Source organism: Salvia hispanica, chromosome 2 (assembly GCF_029641045.1).
Source record: "Salvia hispanica isolate PSC_SH4W2 chromosome 2, Shi_PSC_v1, whole genome shotgun sequence".
Classification (NCBI taxonomy): Eukaryota; Viridiplantae; Streptophyta; class Magnoliopsida; order Lamiales; family Lamiaceae; genus Salvia; species Salvia hispanica.
The window spans coordinates 28,330,979-28,350,273 of NC_142693.1; the positions used below are offsets into that span (position 1 = coordinate 28,330,979).

The 19,295-nt window shown below is 35.4% G+C and overlaps 3 protein-coding genes across 4 annotated transcripts; all 3 read left to right on the forward strand.

The window, feature by feature from the left end:
• Window positions 1-951: 951 nt before the first annotated feature.
• On the forward strand, window positions 952-3,558 carry LOC125201649 (glutathione S-transferase DHAR2-like). The gene is made up of 6 exons (XM_048099849.2): window positions 952-1,110; window positions 1,227-1,317; window positions 1,396-1,542; window positions 2,270-2,387; window positions 2,477-2,617; window positions 3,249-3,558. The coding sequence occupies exons 1-6, from the start codon at window positions 1,053-1,055 to the stop codon at window positions 3,333-3,335; spliced, it is 642 nt and encodes a 213-aa protein (XP_047955806.1). The 5' UTR covers window positions 952-1,052; the 3' UTR covers window positions 3,336-3,558.
• Window positions 3,559-5,398: 1,840 nt separating this feature from the next.
• On the forward strand, window positions 5,399-7,942 carry LOC125211838 (glutathione S-transferase DHAR2-like). Of its 2 annotated transcripts, none has more exons than XM_048111779.2 (6): window positions 5,399-5,580; window positions 5,696-5,786; window positions 5,867-6,013; window positions 6,753-6,873; window positions 6,978-7,118; window positions 7,657-7,942. In XM_048111779.2, exons 1-6 carry the CDS (start codon window positions 5,523-5,525, stop codon window positions 7,741-7,743), a joined length of 645 nt encoding a protein of 214 aa, XP_047967736.1. In that variant the 5' UTR covers window positions 5,399-5,522; the 3' UTR covers window positions 7,744-7,942. The 2 variants fall into 2 exon arrangements, with proteins under 2 accessions (XP_047967736.1, XP_047967744.1); XM_048111787.2 differs by having other exon boundaries at window positions 5,403-5,580; window positions 6,753-6,870.
• A 2,565-nt stretch (window positions 7,943-10,507) lies between these two features.
• Window positions 10,508-15,839, forward strand: LOC125202408 (putative sulfate transporter 4.2). Its single transcript, XM_048100798.2, has 17 exons — window positions 10,508-10,975; window positions 11,085-11,133; window positions 11,398-11,599; window positions 12,038-12,206; window positions 12,603-12,668; window positions 12,744-12,851; window positions 13,001-13,108; window positions 13,238-13,303; window positions 13,568-13,628; window positions 13,765-13,892; window positions 14,152-14,193; window positions 14,355-14,471; window positions 14,578-14,629; window positions 14,794-14,932; window positions 15,011-15,099; window positions 15,203-15,279; window positions 15,352-15,839. Exons 1-17 carry the CDS (start codon window positions 10,682-10,684, stop codon window positions 15,667-15,669), a joined length of 2,085 nt encoding a protein of 694 aa, XP_047956755.1. The 5' UTR covers window positions 10,508-10,681; the 3' UTR covers window positions 15,670-15,839.
• The last annotated feature ends 3,456 nt before the right edge of the window (window positions 15,840-19,295 follow it).

Genomic DNA, 19,295 nt, shown 5'->3' on the forward strand with positions numbered 1-19,295 from the left:
ATGGTACTCTCCTCGTCCCTAATAAAGTTTTATTTTGTCATTTTGATCTATTCGGCTAATAGAAATCTCATTTACCTTTTATATAAACAAAAATAGGGTTCACATTTGATTAATTCACTTTATTCAAATTTCTTAAAATTCATGCCAGAAAAAAAGTAGGCTTCTATCTGCCAATGGAGATATTATTGAATAGAGCAAATTTGGATAATGAAGATTGAAGACATAAATTGTACTAGTATGATAGAAATCTTCAACTTAAGACTATCCTGATTAAATTTTTAATAAGATAATTAATTTCTCTATAAAAAACTTTCAACTTTATATAATTTATATTTCCATATTAGTGACTCTCAACTTAATCATGTACCATAAGATTCTCTGAAAGTTAATATGCCTTACGATATGGAGTAGTAGTAAGAAAAATTCATAAGCTAATTTGTTTTATTTTATAAAGAATCATCTATATTAAATATTATCCAGAATAGCAAAGTCAGAATTAATTTTGGAGGATTCTAGAAGTTTTGTACTAATAGTTTCATGCCTCCAATTAAGGCCCTACATACTTTAATGCAGATTTTTAAAGATAAAATTCGTTCTAATTAAGACACCGATATTTCATTACAAATGGATTTGAATCACAAAAAATTTACAGAAAAGTTAGTAATAATATAAATTAGCATATCTCCGATGCCAATTGCCAACAATCCAAACATAGTAAAAAAAAAAAAACTTTAAATTACTGTTTAATTTTACATGCATCTTTGTGTTAAATCGTCATTCCATGCGTCAAATTGCAAAAAAAGTCCAAATCAGAATTTAAAACATTTTAATGTTTCTCTAATTATTATATTTGGTTTCAAAGCTCAATATTCAACGTTCTTAAAATTTTTATATTCTTAAATAACATTACAGCAAATATAATTTAAATAAAATTACGTAAAAATAATGTTTTTTTCCTATAAATAGTTTGTATCTTCACCTCCGACGCTTCACTCTCATATTCGCTTCTCGATTCTTCTCTCTGCTAAATATTTCACCAACAACTTCCACCCATGGCTGTTGAGATCTGCGTCAAGGCCGCTACTGGCGCTCCTGACATTCTCGGAGACTGTAATTTCTCCAATTTCCTCCACAATTTTCACTTCATTCACGCAACAAACACACTTTCGTGTGTTATTTCAAAAAATGAGCTTTTTATGTGATGATGAACTGCTTTGCCATTTTAGGCCCGTTTTGCCAGAGGGTTACGATGACTTTGGAGGAGAAGCGAGTCGAGTACAAGCAGCAATTGATCAATTTGGCCGCTAAGCCCCAGTGGTAATTAGCTCAAAAAGCAGCTGAATTTAGGGTTTTTGGGAAAGGTTTTAACTAGTTTTCTCGATGGTTTGTTGTTAGGTTTCTGGAAGTGAACCCGGAAGGGAAGGTGCCGCTCATAAAGTTCGATGATGGCAAGTGGATTGCTGATTCGGATGTAATCGTTGGTATTTTGGAGGAGAAGTTCCCGAATCCCTCTCTCGCTGCTCCTCCTGAAGTCTCCTCAGTGTATATATTTCCCCTCTTTTTTTCATTTTGAACTCGTGTTTGTATGTGTATGAGTTATCATCGAGCTGATTTGATGGATTTAAATAAAAAATTGGCTGCTGATGGAATGGAATGTGAAGTTTGGATCTAATTTTGTGGTTGAATGTTGTTTTGAGTTGTGCTTCTAGGCTTTGATGTAACTCAAATTTTCTTCTCTTGAGAATATGCTTTGTGAATCACTTTAAAACAGTGTGTGTGTGTGTGTGTGAAATTCTATGTCTATATGAGAAATAAATCTATGGTTCTGCTAATTACCTCTTTCTGAAGCTTCAAAACAGTGTGAGAGTGTGTGTGTGTGTGCGCGAATGTTCACTATGAAGCTTCTAGGTCAAGAACATTTCCCATTTCGATTTCATTCTCATGTTTATATGCATGAGTTATCAATTGAGCAGTTTTCGTGGGTATAAATTCACAATTGGCTGCTGATGGAATGGAAATATGATGTTTGGATTGGATCTAATTTTGTAGACGAATCTTGTTTATTTTTGTAGTAGAATCTTGTTTTTTGAGTTGTGCTTGAATGCAATGTTTAGGCTTTGAATCTTTTATGTGACTCAACTTTTCTTCCCTTGAGAATAGGCTTTGTGAGTCAGTTCAAATCAGTGTAGGTGTGTCATTTTGAAGCTTCTAGGTTGATATGAGAAACAGAATTATGCTTCTGCAAATTGACCTTTTTCCCTTTTTGCAGGGGCTCCAAGATACTTCCTTGCTTTTTCAAATTCCTAATGAGCAAGGATGCCAGTGATGGAACAGAACAAGCTCTGCTCGATGAATTGAAGGCTCTGGATGAGCACCTGAAAACTAAGGTTGTGAATTAGTTAACGTGTTACTTTAGGATGATATTATAAGTTGGAAAGGGTGAATATAACTGGAATTGTTCATCTTTGCTACTCAGGGACCGTATGTCAATGGAGCAGACATTTGTGCTGTTGATATGAGTTTGGCACCTAAGCTTTACCATGTTGATGTGGCACTTGGCCATTTCAAGGGTTGGACTATTCCCCAAAGCTTGACTCATGTGTATAAGTACAAGGAGGTATTTTCGTTGTTATTACTAAATCTGTTTTTTTTTTTTTTTTCGAATTCTTTTGACTCATGCGCAATGTGAATTGATTTTTCTATCAACTTGTGTCTTCTTTGGTTCCAAGTTCCAACCACAATTATATAATTCTTTTACTTCGGATATAATTTCAAAATAGTAATTGAATAGTATCACTTAGCCTCATGAGAGACATGCATCTTTATTGAAATTACCAACTTAGACTGCTATTTTCATACTCCAAGCATCATTGCTTGCATCTTTAGAGCCTTATAAATCAAATTATTCTTCAAAGTAGTTTCTATCTTGAAAATGATTCGGTCTCAGATGGGCACTATCTAGTTAAATTTCGATGCTAACTCGTCTTGCTACTTTACTTCTTTTTCTGCCGAAACTCCCATATTAAGGTAAACGTGTCTTGTTTCAAGATTGCTTTTACACTTACTCCAAATTGTCACTAATTGTTATACTGTGGAAGATCTCTAAAACATTTTGTGTCACTTCAAATATGTGCTGACGTCTAATTTTTACACGAGCCTTGGTATATTGTATATTGCACGTACCAAGTATTGCTGGTGTATAAAAACCATAATCCGCTAATGTGTCCCTCCCTCTCTCTCCACGACAGCTGCTCTATTCTCGGGAGTCCTTCAAGAAGACTCAGGCTGCAAAAGAACATGTCATTGCAGGCTGGGCGACAAAAGTTAATGCATGAGCATGTCTCTGAATCTACACTCTACATCATAAAATCTGTGCTATTGCTCCCTTGACCACTTTGTTGTATAAATTATGCAGGTATCTTAGAATATTTCTTCCGAACAATAATGCTAGATTATGTTGTTAGAGACGATCATGTATATGGATCTGTTGAGGGCTTTGCTTATCATGTACTTATGCACTATGATGTTTGTGGTTGAAATAAGACACTATTTGTCTAAGAGCTATCTTTTGTTATGATGAGTTAAAAGAGCTATCTATTATTATGATGTCTATTCAAAATCAAATCACAGCTATTGATAATTATTCCCATCTTTTCCAGCTTGCATATTCTTATGCATAATATTATACTCCCCCTCGCCTAAACTATAGTCTATTTTTGACATTTCGATACGTGCTAGCTGGGAGGAGACGCTCGCAACGCGTCTCCACCCCCGTATCTCGTCTCACCGAGATGAGTCCCCCCTTTTTTTCTCGCCCGTTGTGGATGGTCTAAGTTACATTTATGTCTTGAATAGTTCATATTTTAATTTTGGTTATGATCACATAATTGAGCATACAAATTATGACTACTACTACTTATGTATGAATAGACTACCCTAATTCAATCTTTTAATAAGATGATTAATCTCTTACTGTATGAACAGAAAACCTCAACTTAGACTATCATAGTTCATTTTCTGTAAAATAATTTATATTCTCGTTTGCGTACACAACTCTAATAAGTTGGTGGTTATAGTACAATAAAAAAAATTACTGCATAAGCTTAAGCATTTTAATAATTTTATTTTTTTGAAAAGAATATCTTACATCTAGAAAAGCAAAGTCAGGACTATATTACCCCAAAATATACAGTAGATTCAGTGTTATGGAGAATTCTAGAAGTTTAGTACTAGTATTGGTCACGTCTAATTTGGGCACTACGTACTTTATAGTTTAATTCAGATACGAATAACCCTTTTAAGATAAAATTCGTTCTAATTAAACATTGAAATATTCATTAAATAGATTTGCATCATAAAATTTTGAAAAATTCCACATAAATTAGTAAATTTCCGATCCCAAGAATCCATTAGAGTCGACATCAACTTCCGGCAAGGCGAATCATTTTTTCTTAAAATAAATTTTGTACATCATGAAATAAAAAAAATTTGAAGGTGGACGATAACAAAAGAACACTTAAATTTTTTATTCTCTTTTTTTATTTTATTTTCATTTTAATTAATTTTCTTAATTTTTAATGTCTAAAAGAAATTACTAGTAATGGAACAAATAGAATATTTTTTGAATTGTCCCATTAAAATTGAGTCATGAGCATACTTAATATTATTTACTTTATTATTTTTGTCACTCGACTTTTTTCAACAAACTTAATATCTTTTTACTTTAATGATATTGATTCATAAAATTATAGCTTTGATCAAATTTTAGTATTCTCTATGAACTATAAATATGATATTACTATAAAATACAATAATTTTTACATTTTGTTTGTTATTTTTCATAACGGGTCAATCACCAATACCATATCCGTCTAACTTACATGCCTTTTTATCCTATTTGACTTAGTTAAATCAATGTGGACTTTTTTTTTATCTTACATGCAATGAACTTAGAAATAAAATACGAAATATAAAATTTGCTAATATATTTTAAATTATTTTTAAAATTTATGAAAATACAAAATTTAACCAAAATTCATAATTTTGATCGATAAGTACTCCCTCCGTCTGCGAATAAGAGTCCCGTTTTTCTATTTTGGTCCGTCCGTGAAAGGGAGTCCTGGTTCATAATTACCATAAATGGTAAAATGGCCCCATATTCCACCTACTCATTCCACTCACATATTATTTAAAACTAATATATACAAGTGGGACCCACATTCTACTAATTTTCTTCCATCCACTTTTCTTAATATTTATTAAAATTCGTGCCGGAATAAAATGAAACTCCTATTCGCGGACGGAGGGAGTATTCTCTTGCCCTTTATTAGCTTTCCTCACCAAAGTTTTCTTACTTTATTTAATTGTATGAGTAGAAATGCATGGAGCATTAATGCGTATATAATTATTTCATCTTTATTTAGGCAGAGGAATCTTCATCACTCTCTCTCACTCTGCAACTCACTCTATTCTCGATTCTTCTCTCTCTCTCTGCTACAGATTTCCACAAACATCTGCTACCAATGGCTGTTGAGATCTGCGTCAAGGCCGCCGCTGGCGCCCCCGGCATTCTCGGAGACTGTAATTTCACCAATTTTCTCTACATTCTCCATTTCACGCAGCAAAAACACATACACACACACACGTGTTCTGTTAAAGTGAGATTTTTTCGTGACGAACTGCTTTGCCATTTTAGGCCCATTTTGCCAGAGGGTTTTGCTGACTTTGGAAGAGAAGGGAATTGAGTACAAGCAGCACTTGATCAGCTTTGACGCCAAGCCCCAGTGGTAATTTGCTCAAAATCGCAGCTTAATTTAGGGTTTCTGTGTAGGCTTAACTAGTTTTTTTCTCGATGGTGTGTTGTTAGGTTTCTGGAAGTGAATCCAGAAGGGAAGGTGCCGGTTATCAAGTTTGGTGATGGAGAGTGGATTTCTGATTCTGATGTAATCGTTGGTAAATTGGAGGAGAAATACCCAAATCCTTCTCTCTCTGCTCCTCCTGAAGTCTCCTCAGTGTATACATTTCTCCCCTTTTTCAATTTCATTCTAGTACTCGTATGTTTATGAGCTATCATCTAGCATATTTCATGGAATATAATGTTGAATTGGCTATTGATGGAATGGAAATATGATACATGGATCTAATTTTGTAGCTGGATTGTGTTCTTGAGTTGTTCTTCTAGGCTTTGATGTAATGTAACTCAACGTTTCTTCCCTTGAGAAAGGCTTTTTGAATCAGTTCAAAACAGTGTGTGTGTGTGTGTGTGTGTGTGTGCGCGCGCATCCATGCGCAAATGTTCATTTTGAAGCTTCTATGTCAATTTGAGAAATAGGTTTATGCTACTAAAAATTGGCCTTTTTTTAAGCTTGAAAACAGTGTGTGCACTTTTGTGTGTGAATGTCCATTTTGAAGCTTCTAGGTCCAAAAATTTCCCCTTTCCATTTCATTCCCATGTTCTTGTGCATGCGAGTTATCATTGAGCAAATTTCGTGGATGTAAATTTACAATTGGCTGCTCATGGAATATAAAAATGATGTTTGGATATAATTTTGTGGTTTAATCTTGTTTTTGAGTCGTGCTTGGATGCAATCTCCAGGCTTTGAATTTTTTATGTGACTCAACTTGAGTTCTCTTTGTGAGTGAATCAGTTCAAAACAGTGTGTGTGAATGTTCATTTTGAAGCTTCTATGCTACATGAGTATATATATTTAGACTTCTGCAAATTGACCTTTTTTCCATTTATATTTTTGTAGGGGCTCCAAGATATTTCCTACCTTTGTCAAATTCCTGTTGAGCAAGGATGCCAGTGATGGAACAGAACAAGCTCTGCTTGATGAACTGAAGGCGTTGGATGAGCACCTGAAGACTAAGGTGGTAAATTAGTTAATGTGTTAAGGATTCAATACTTCAGGATGGAATTATAATTTATAAGTGTGCGATAGTAGATATAACTGGAATTGTTCGTCTTTGCTACTCAGGGACCGTATGTCAATGGAGGTAACATTTGTGCTGTTGATTTGAGTTTGGCACCGAAGCTTTACCATCTTGATGTGACACTTGGCCATTTCAAGGGTTGGACTATTCCCCAAAGCTTGACTCATGTGCATAAATACAAGGAGGTATTTTTCTTATGTTATTACTAAATCTGTTATTGTTTGGTTTCTTCTTCTTTTGTGCTATCTGGATTGATGTTCAAAACGTGTACTTATCTGACAACTTATTGGTTCTCAAGATATTGCTTTAAGTTATATAAAATGTGCTTCAAATACGGTGCAAAATCATGAATTCGTGGAGCTTATGTGGTCTGTGAAACTGGTATGAATCGTATGATACACCAACTGAAACTCGTCTTGCTATTTCACTATTACTCCTTTGGTAAGGTAAATGTGTCTCATTTTAAGATTGAACTTATACTTCACCTCAGCATCTCCCTGTAAATTGTCAATAATCGTTGTTCTGAGGAAGTTCTCTGAAACATTTTGCGTCACTTCAAACTTGTGCTGACGCCTAATTGTTACACAAGCCTTGATATATTATTGCATCCACAAAGTATTGCTGGGTACTATTCAAAGCTGAGCTGAAATGTGAATGATCATGAATTCTTAGTCAATGTACATAAAACCATCTCTAATGTGTCCCTCTCCCTCCCCACGACAGCTGCTGTATTCTCGGGAGTCTTTCAAGAAAACACAGGCTGCGAAGGAACATGTCATTGCTGGCTGGGCACCAAAAGTTAACGCATGAGTGTGTCTCTGATCCACCTACATCATAGAATCTGCTGGTATTGCTCCACTGACTACTTTGTTGTAGGAATTATGCAGGTATCCTAGAATGCTCCTTGCAAATAATAATGTCTATCTTGTTAGAAACGACGACGAACATGTATAAATGTTGTGGATCTGCTCATCATGATGTGTGGTTGATATAAGATTCTGTTTTATCATTCATCTTTTCCAGTTTCATTTTCTGCTAGAAAGAGCCATCTATTGTTTTTTTCTTCTTTTTTTGATGAGTTAAGCAATGGATTATTCCCCCTAAACTATAGCCTGTTTTTGACATTTCAATACTACCCCAAAACTATAGTCTATTTTTGACATTTCTGAACTACTCCATAATTTATTTTTGATAGTATTTCCATACGTCTAAAGTTGACTTCATTTCATTTATAGACATTACAATATTTTATTTTGAATATATTAATTTATTTATTCTACCATTTTTTCACTCACAATACTTTTAGTATTAATTATTATCATTACTACTTTTAAAATCATTATATACACTATTTGAATAATATAATCTTTTTTCTAGGACTATTTTTTTGAGACGAAAGGATATTTAAAGTTCAATTATTGATTGATTTTTCATGGAATTGTAGTCACATGTATACAGGCAATATATGGAAAAGTATTTGATCAAATATTTCTTTTTCCTAATGCAAATAAACATAATTACAATACAGAAATATTACTAGACGAGTGCATAGCTGGAGTTCGAATTGCATTGTCAAAATATAATAATCATTGAATGCAGTGTTTTTTTAACTTTCACGATTGAAAGTAGATAGAACATTAACTTCTTTTACATCTCAAACTTTATTGATTAAATATTTGAAGTATAGGTTTCCACTACAATGAAGGTACACTTAATTTTTTATATTTTTATTATAGAATTAATTACTCAGAATGGAAACACTTAATTGCAGATTTGCGTGTGTGATGTCACTTTTTAATTTTGGTGTTAGTTGCCACCTACCTCTTCTATTCTGACCCATTTAAATAAATAAATTATTAATGCGTAGGTGGCATGTTTTATTTGCCTTCTCAACAAAATCAACCTCAAATAAACAAATTATATTTTATTTAATGTTGACAGATCTGAAAATTAATAATTATTTTAATCACTTGTTTGAGGTATGCTTTATGAGCTAAATTTTAGTGATTTTATTATTTATAATGTACGGCGTAATTTCTAAAAGAATATATTCTGAGCTATTTTGACTTTATGACAATGATATCATTGAATTTATGAGTATATTATTAAAAGGAATAATTCCATACAAATTTATAAAAACTAAAAAATCGTGATATTATTAATAAGTTGGTGACAATACAAATAATTTTTCAAATCAAATCAAATATTCACTCCTTTCACTACGATTTCGGGTGTTCACAATTTACCTAACTCCAATTCTACCAATATTATCATTTACTACATTTTTTAATCAATAATTAACATTTTTTAATCAATTTAAATTTACAATAAAGAGGGATATTTATTTCACTCGTAACACATTCAAATAATCTATTTAATAATCCATTTTAGATCAGGGAATAAGACATTTTCCTATGCGTGCGAATATGAAAGTGTGTTCAATAATTTAATAATAATAGAAGCTGGCACAGAATCGTGTGTGTCACATCTAAGTGATATGGACGCAATAACGTCCCGGTACATTCTATCAGTATTTCTATTTTCAATCATCAAATAGATTTATATGAATACAACTCTCCTTTAGTCACACCATACACCTTTCAGGGATGTAACCAAATACATCTAAAAATAAAACTCTACATCAGATATAGGCTATATCCATTTCTGAAAAAAAGATTTCATGCCAAAGGTAATCTATGGTCACTATTCCAAAAAAAATACTACTCCTACTACCCCTAATCCAATTAAAGTTGAAATATTTATGAATCGGAAGAAACAATTTACTCTCTACGTCCCATTGATCAAGATGAATCATTACTTAAAATGAAAACACTTTTATCTCTACTTTATTCCTTCTTTCTTATTTACTCTCTCCTCTTACCACACAAAATATAACTGCATAAAATCCCGTGCCACCCAAGAAAAAGGTCATCTTCCTTAGAACGGAGAGAGTACTACTTTTACAACTAGTGTCTCTCTACACAAAGTCTCATTTGCTTCCATCACCTCACCGGTTCTACTAAATTAGTCGAATGTGTTAAAAACTTATAAGTAGATTATGAGTCTCGTTCCACACTTACAAAATGAAACTATTAGCAAGGGACGTTACAAAGCGGCAAAATAGAACTTCCAGTAGAAAATAAAGAGTACTTATTCCATTCATACTAGTAGTTCTACTAGTCGATAACACAAAATTTAAAGTAAAATTGGTAAAACTGAAGAAAGAGAAAAAAAAAAACAGAATTATTGATTGCGGGTGAATAAGGTATACCATTTCAATATACATTGTTAACCCCCTATAGTCAAATAATCAAATTATAGCAACAAAAATAGTACCAAAACGTGAAAAATGAAACAATATAATTTATTTTGTGAAGAAACCTTGACATTTTCACATTCAAATTTTCAATTACTTATAGTTTCATTTCATCTCTTATAAATACATTTTTCCTTCCTAAAAAATCAATAATAAGTTTCAATTAATTTCATAGCCATGATATGCAGATTTATCATATAAATAAACAATGTATTTGTTCTTCAAAAGAAAAGTATATATAGCATTTCGTCGTCTTCTTCTTGTCATTATTAACTGAGCAATTTTGATACAAATACCAAAATACGTAAACTATTGGTCAGCGTTGTTTTGCGCCAATCGCTACCGAATTTCCCTTTTGCACACTTTTAAACCCCACGTGTTTCCCACGCACGCGCCACCGTATCCTCCTCCTCCTCCGCCGCCGCCGCCGCCATGGAGAGGCTTAGCCACTCCTCCCCCAGCGCCGGCGACCTCTCCTCCATCGCTAGCCGCCCCGTCAAAATCATCCAGCTCCAGCATCCTACCTCCACCTCCTCCGCCGCCGCCGCGTCGCCGCCGTCGTCGTATTTCTGGAAATGGAGAGACAGGATGAAGCGGATGACCTGGACGGACTGGATTGAGACATTCCTGCCGTGCTACCGCTGGATTAGCAGATACAGGTGGCGCGAGTATCTCCAGCCCGACCTCATGGCCGGCGTCACCGTCGGCGTCATGCTCGTTCCTCAGGTGCGGGATGATGATCAATTGATGATTTATAGCTGTAATTTTGTTAATTTGTTGTGATTTTTGTGGATATTGATTGTGTGATTTGTTGATTTTGATGTGCGGAAATCAGTCCATGTCGTATGCGAAGCTAGCTGGCCTTCACCCTATATATGGACTTTGTAAGTCAATTTACTTGATTTTGAGCTTTACTGTCACTGTTTCTTTGCTTATTGTTAGTTCGACTGCTGTTATACTCTATATAGTCAAGTTCAGGTGTCAATTGCTGTTAACACACCAGGTGTTGGTGATGCAATTGGACATTATTAGTTTTCTAGTTGATGTTTTTAGCAAGTTATTGATGGTTTTATAGTACTGGTAGCTTCAATTGTATTAACTTGTTCCCTTCAATGATCTTTATTCGTCTACTTTTTGTTGTTGTTCAGACTCTGGTTTCGTGCCTATATTTGTGTATGCTATTTTCGGGTCATCTCGTCAGCTGGCTATTGGTCCTGTTGCATTGACGTCCCTCCTGGTGTCTAATGTGTTGGGGAGCATAGTAAACCCGGAAGAGCCATTGTACACAGAGCTTGCGATACTGCTGGCACTTATGGTCGGAATCTTTGAATGCATCATGGGGCTATTAAGGTGCAGATATCATAGTTCTTTCTTCTTTGGCTTGTTTCTGAAGTTTCAGCATCATTTTGTGGGAACTCTGTGTGACTAATTAGTTTCTCTCCCTTAGTTTGTGTTTCTCACACGAATATGGTCATTTGCCTATCCAGTTTCGTTGTATACACATTTATTAAAATTAAATACAGTATTTAATTAAGTAGGCAACAATGCAGCCAAGCAAATAGGTTTTCAGCTGTCACCATTCAGCAAGTTTATATGTTGCATCATGTGTTCCCTTTTGCAAGTGATTTATTGAATAACTTGACACAAATTAAGCAGCCACCAGAATTATTACAACACTGATCAAGTGTATGCACCGTTGCTTTGAAATTTTCCTTTTATTGCTATCTTAATTCTTTTTGTGCAGTTTTCAATATGCAAAAGTTTTTGTACTGATTTTCTTTTATCCAGGCTCGGCTGGCTTCTTCGGTTCATCAGCCATTCTGTGATTTCTGGTTTTACTACAGCCTCAGCCATTATAATTGCGTTGTCTCAGGCAAAAGATTTCTTGGGATATAGTGTTGTTCGAAGCAGTGAGATTATTCCACTGGTGAAGAGCATTATTGCAGGAGCAGATCAGGTAAATTTATGCTTAGAATTATCGTGGATGAGCCCATGTTTTATGTTTATGCGTTTTAGTGTAGTGAAGATGAGTTAGTGTTATGATTTAGCTGATAATGCTGAGTGGTGGGGTGTGGACCCTATAAAACTTTATCATAAGTATTAGAACAGAACTTGTTCTTATGTTCTTTCTCAAGATTTTTTCATGATGAGAAGAAAGAAAAGAAATTGTGTACCCTCTTTCTTGCAATTCTTTTCATCAAGGTTCATCTATGGCCTTTGTTAAACTCTTTCCTCATTCCAGTTCAAAAGTACATACCTTGACTTCTGTTTATGCTTCATGTTTGTTATATGCTGGTGGTCCATTACAACCAGAATTTAATTATCAATTTCTTGTTTTTCCATTTCTCTGTAGTTTTTGTGGCAACCTTTTCTCATGGGCTCCATTACATTGGCAGTTCTTTTGATCATGAAACACTTGGTATGAATCTATTTTATCAATCAGGTATCCACTTTTCAATTTTACCTATTTATACTAACTTTGACGTGTTGACAGGGAAAAACTAGGAAATCATTGCGTTTCTTACGAGCTTCTGGTCCCCTTACAGCTGTTGTTCTGGGAACAGTTTTTGTTCATGTATTTCATCCAGCTTCAATATCTTTGGTGAGGACCACTTAAATAACCAAATGGCCAAGATGTTAGGCCATACTAAAAAATCCAATGTTCCTTTACCTTAATAATGTATACCTTCTATGAATTTTAGCTCGGGTGAAGCACAGTTAACTGTATTACTTTTTTGGCTGTCATTCTAGGTAGGTGAAATACCACAGGGGCTGCCGGAATTTTCGATCCCAAAGAAATTTGAGTATGCTAAATCTTTGATTTCTACAACTGTTCTCATTACTGGCGTGGCTATTTTGGTAAGAGAAAATTTAATCATAGCTCTCTTGCTACTATATTTTTCTTTTCACCTTTTACTCTCTTGTGTTAGTTGGAAATGCAGACTCTTTCAGAAATAAGATATTGAATATACTGATTTCAATGTACAGGAATCTGTCGGAATCGCTAAAGCACTTGCAGCAAAGAATGGTTATGAATTGGATTCCAATCAAGAGGTCTGTTTCCATTGGCCCTAACCCTACTTTGCTTCTAATGAAATTTCAGATTTTTTAAAGCACAAAGGAGAATGAGTAGTAATTTGTTAACTGTGTCCGTAGACTCTGTACTGGGTTAAGATAGTACAGATGGCGTGAACTAGGTCCAACATATCATATAATTTCTGGAGAGCAGTCATCTTTAACTTGCAAAAGGAGTTTAATGACACTGCCATGTGTTGTTATGTAACCATTTGTGATATGCTTACTGTTTTTCTTCCACAGTTATTTGGTCTTGGTGTTGCAAACATTGTTGGTTCTTTCTTTTCGATTTACCCTACAACTGGTGAGTTTTTGACTTTCTGTTATCTGAATAATAATTTAATCTCTTATTAACCATCAAACAGTACTTGTACTCAAAATAAATGCCTCAATTGGTGTAACTTCCTGAAATTTCTTTTCCTCGATTTTATATGGTGCAGGATCATTTTCCAGATCAGCTGTGAATCATGAAAGTGGAGCCAAAACTGGCTTATCTGGAGTCGTTATGGGAATTATTATGGGATGTGCGCTTCAATTCATGACGCCATTGTTTGAATACATACCGCAGGTTAATTTGAAGACATTGTTCTTCAATTCATGCTCGTTTTTCTTTGGACCTCCATTGGCACTCATTTCTACGATTCATTTCCATGTCATAAAAATCTTTACTGGCATTGAACTGTCTTGATATAATAGGGTACTTAAATCACATAAAAACATACTGTATTTTGGAACATTTTAGATATCTATGGAGCTGATATTTGACTTTCAGCATATTAAATTTCTTTTGCTAATAATTCTCTATTCTCCATTTTGTGTCTCTACAGTGTGGTCTAGCCGCCATTGTCATTTCTGCTGTTATTGGACTGGTGAGTTGTGCTTCAGAATTTCAATATGTTAAATAAGATGTGTGGAAGGTTTTGACTTTTGTGAACCCCTTTCTTAAAGAATCACAGTCGACGTAAGCACATGTTGTTCTAGTTTCTTAAGCTTGGTGCTCAATCTATGGTTTTACCCTCTGTCATTTCAGGTGGATTATGATGAAGCTACCTTCTTATGGCGGGTGGATAAAAGAGACTTTATCCTCTGGACCATTACTTTCATCTTCACCTTGTTCCTTGGCATAGAGATTGGCGTCCTTCTTGGTGTAAGGATAGATCATATTGATGATATTTTAGGAAAAGTTGAATTAAGCCGACCTTAATATATGCAGTGCTATTCTTTTCTCATTACTTCACTTTATTGGTGCTCAGGTTGGTGTTTCACTTGCTTTTGTCATCCATGAATCAGCTAATCCACATATTGGTAAGTCTTTATCTAATCCAAAGCTCAGCTGATTCACTATAAGTTGTCGATGACGTTGAAGTAGTTCACCTTTTGCATATTTCCAGTTTACTCTCTGTAAACTTTGGTTTGGATCATGTTAATTGGTGCAATTCATTGAGAGCCAAACATGACTTTTTTTGCAGCTGTCTTGGGCCGTTTACCTGGTACAACTATATACAGAAACACAGAGCAGTATCCCGAAGCTTATACATACAATGGAATTGTAATTGTTCGCGTTGATGCTCCAATATACTTTGCCAATATAAGCTACATCAAAGACAGGTGACACAATTCTGTCTTAAACAGCTTTTTCATGTTTATGCTCTATTATAACCGTGCTGTCCTACTTTCTTTCTTTAGGCTCCGGGAATATGAGATTGTAGTCGATGGACCTATTAGGCGAGGCCCAGAAGTACCAGGCATCCATTATGTCATTCTTGAGATGGCTCGTGAGTCATTCTTGAACTTCTTTCTTGTTTAGACTTGATTGTGAAGTTGAAAACAAATTATGCATCTGAGATTTTGACAATTGTTGTTGGTCTTTTATTTCAGCTGTGACATACATAGACTCGAGTGCTGTTCAAGCTCTAAAAGACTTATACTACGAATACAAATCACGTAACATCCAGGTAAGCAAGTTAGTGTATATCATGACCGTTGATATCCTTTCATCTACCAAATCCTTTCCCTGTGTTTTTCAGATAGCCATTTCCAATCCAAACCGAGACGTACTGCTGACACTGACAAAAGCTGAGGTGGTTGATTTAATAGGCCGAGAATGGTTCTTTGTCCGTGTGCATGATGCAGTCCAAGTTTGTCTACAGAAGGTGCAAAGCTTGACCAATTCTTCCACAAGTCAGTCCCCATTGCTGGAGAAGAAATCAAGCCTCTTCAATCGACTACTGAAGCAGAGCTCAGAAGAAGCTGCTCTGTCTCAGCTGGAGTCTGGGACTCGGGAGATTGCCTCGTCGAGAAACGACACCAGTCATCTGGAGCCACTGCTGTCAAAGAAGACATGAGAACAACAGTGATGGTGCATATGTATGTAAAATTGTGTCCATTTTTTTGCATATAGAGATATTGGTTTGGATGTGTTTATTTATTTCTGCCTACTTTTCAACTAGGGAACTTCAAATTTGTTGTAATATGGTGTCTGAATAAAAAGTGTAAAGTAAATCTTTTTACTGTACGTAGACATCTTTATAACCAGAGACCAAATTTCAATCACCAAATAAAAATGAACTTATGGAAGGTAGAGATTGAGTTTAAAATTTTCAGATTTGAAAACTCGTAATTCAGGCATTTTAGTTCACAATTAGGATGTTCTAGTTCACTATAAGGATGTTTTAGTTTATAACAAGTATTTTAAAACATTGAGAAATTGAAATAAAATGGCATATATATCCCTGGCTACACTTACGGCAGTAGACTGTGTGGATTTTACTAGCCGAATCAAATTGATAAGCATTTAGGTAAATCCTAACGTAACTAAAAACAAAGTAAATGGTTAATGAATATTTCCAAGTTGCAAGGTCATATATACACATTATTTTACCCACAGCAACTTTATTCCCTGGCAATATTGCTTGACCAGTTATAAGGAGTAACATATTTTTCCTAGGCAATAATGACTTTGTTGGCTCATGGCTGGTCAAATTGGACTAACATATCCCATTTTCTCCATTCTTCTAATATCACTACTTTGATCACATATAACTCAATCCCTCCAATGAAATTTCCAACTTATTCCTTCAACCACCACTCCTCCACCACCAAATTTCTTAGCAGAGAAATGACGGCTTATGGTGCTGTTCTCTCTCTTAGTAATACAATAAGCAATATTCTCAATTGTTCTCGTTTTAGCCTTGTTGGTAGCTCTCAACAAATCATACAAGTCGTGAGCAGCGAGTTGCGGTCTTGGGAAAAAGTTTTGGAAAGAGTGGATCTGACGATCCCAAGCCGGAGCAGGAAGAAGGTGAATGCTTTGGACGAAAGAATCAAAGAGGTAATTTGGAAATTCGAAGGCTCATTGGAGTCCCTTCTCACTCAACAAATTCCTTCTCACCTCCAAACTCTTCCGGAGATAGTCTCCATTGATCTCATGAGTCTTCAAAATGATGCCGATTCCTTGATCCAAACTCTCAAGGATATGGAGAAGGACTACATCTATGAAGTGGAGAATATGCCTCTAGACCAACCTATTTCCTCCTTAATTGGTTTATATGATAATAATATGGCATAAAATCAGGAAGATTATATGCAATTGATACGAGAGTATAGGAGTAATTATTGTAATTAGGTTTATCATACGTAGAGGTATCTTAGCCTATAAAATCTTGTACTCTCTGTATCATTATTACATTGAATAAGAAGATGATTTCTTCTACCAATATCTAACATGACCTCATAGCATCTTGGCTAGAAAAATTTCATCATAGCTAAAAGAATACCAATTCTCGACCTCTTTTCCAGCCAAAACCAACCCAGAAAATCAGAACCTACACCAAAATATGTCAGATACAGAGGATACAAAAGACAATCTGGAGCAGATGGCAAGTTTGAGGAATAGCAAGAGCATCACAGTAGCATTAAAATTGAATGAAAAAAACTACCCTTTGTGGTCAAGGGTGATCAAAGTGAAGATAGGGGGCTGAGGAGCCTATCCCATATTAGAAATGGGCCACTCACCCCTTAAAAGGCCTCATAAAGGGGAGGGTTATCCACACTTATATAGATTAGATTAGATCATCACCAAGTCGATGTGGGACAGAATTGAGGGAATTTAACACGCCCCCTCATGTGTGGGCCGGAAAGGACATCGGTCTTCCATCACGTGGGTAGGCAATGCAAGAGATAAGAGAGAACCATCATCGATGTGGGCCGGAAAGGACATCGGTCTTCCACTCGTGCGGTAGATAAGAATAAAGAGAAATCCATCATCGACTTGGGCCCTGCTCTGATACCATTAAAGATTGAACACAAACTAGTAAAGAAGAAAGCTTTCATTGTTTTTAGCCAAAAATAGCTTCAGAGGAAAGATACTATTTCATTGCATAATTTTGAATGCAGATACATTACATATTTATAGCTCAATGAGGAACAATCTAGATCATCTCTAATCTCTGTACTACACCATTATAATCTAATCTTAAGCATCTAATCATAACTGACTCTGTTAAGCTCTCTTCTTCACAACTCCTCTCATTGCCACGTCTCTCCAAGTAGTACCCTTGTGGTCCTTCTTCTTAGCTGTGATATCAACAACAGAATGGTCCTTGAGAGTGGGTTGCATATCTTCAACTTTGAACTCCTCTCGTGCACTGAATGATTCACCACAACAGTCACTTGGACTTACTTCATTGAAGGAAGGTGTTGATACATTCTTCACGTCATCATCACATTCAGTTTCACAATGTTCTCTAACATACATCAGAAACGATCCCCCGAACCGGCCGGGGAGCAGGGGATTCGACGAATGGGAGGAGACCGACTTGGTGGTGTTCTCGTGGATTGTCGACAACATCGAAAACGACATAATTGCCGATTTCGCACACCATGAGACATCGAAGGCTCTATGGACAGCCTTGCCGTGACGTTCGAGAACCGAGCAGATCCGTACCTCATCTACGACCTGGAGGAAAAAGCAATTAACATTAAACAAGGGAGTCTCGAACTAGAGACATACTATAGGAAGATTCAGGGATTATGGATCAATTTAAGATCTCCACTGAAATTTTCAACCAATATTCATATCGTAGAAATGACAGCTTATGCTGAGGGGTTGCTTTCATCGTATAAATCGGGATGTAAATATCTGAAAGAGCTAAGTTACGGTTACAACCTTGTTTTACACATCTTGAAGACCATTGATAAAAGTGCTCGCGTTGAGTTTCATGTTACTGAGTTTAAAATCTTGCTGGCTTCATTCTTCATGGTGGCACGTTTGTAGAGAAGAAGCTAGTAAAAAAAAGTTTTATCATGTCTTAAATAAGTTAGTGTTAGGTTTGGTATACTGAAAAGCATGTTTCGAGCAAGTTTCGCTCGAATAGAATCTTGCTTGTATACGTAAAACTCTATAATCCACTTTTAACCCGATTCAGTATTATTCGAGCAGTTTCACACGAATAGAATCAGTATATTATTATATTGTGTTTGCTTGTGCATTTATAAAATGTTTTATAAACATTTAAATGTATAAGAAGCAAACAAAGTCTAAGTCTTTTGCTTAGTAGACCAGTTGTGGGCGGCGTCCACTTTAAGGTAACATGGTCAGATCTATGCAATGCTTTGCAAAAGAAAAAGAAGAATTTCACAACCTAGATAGGCTTTGGCTACCTATCGTGAAAGGTTGCAATGTCAGTCCGCATATTTCTAAGCCTTACTGAAATAAGATGACATTAGTGTGGTATAGTACTGAACGGATCTAACAGCAAGACGTGTCTTTATGCTATCTACTTAAAGACTAGGGCTTGATGAAATACTATTTCTTAATCTACATATGTTAGCATTGAGCATACGGTATTGATTATGCAATACTTTGACTTATCAAATGGTGCGGGTTTTTCGCAACCCAATAATCCTGATATATTGGGTAGTGGTGATTAATATCTAGCGGTGCTAGGATTGCTATTATGTTGAATCGTGC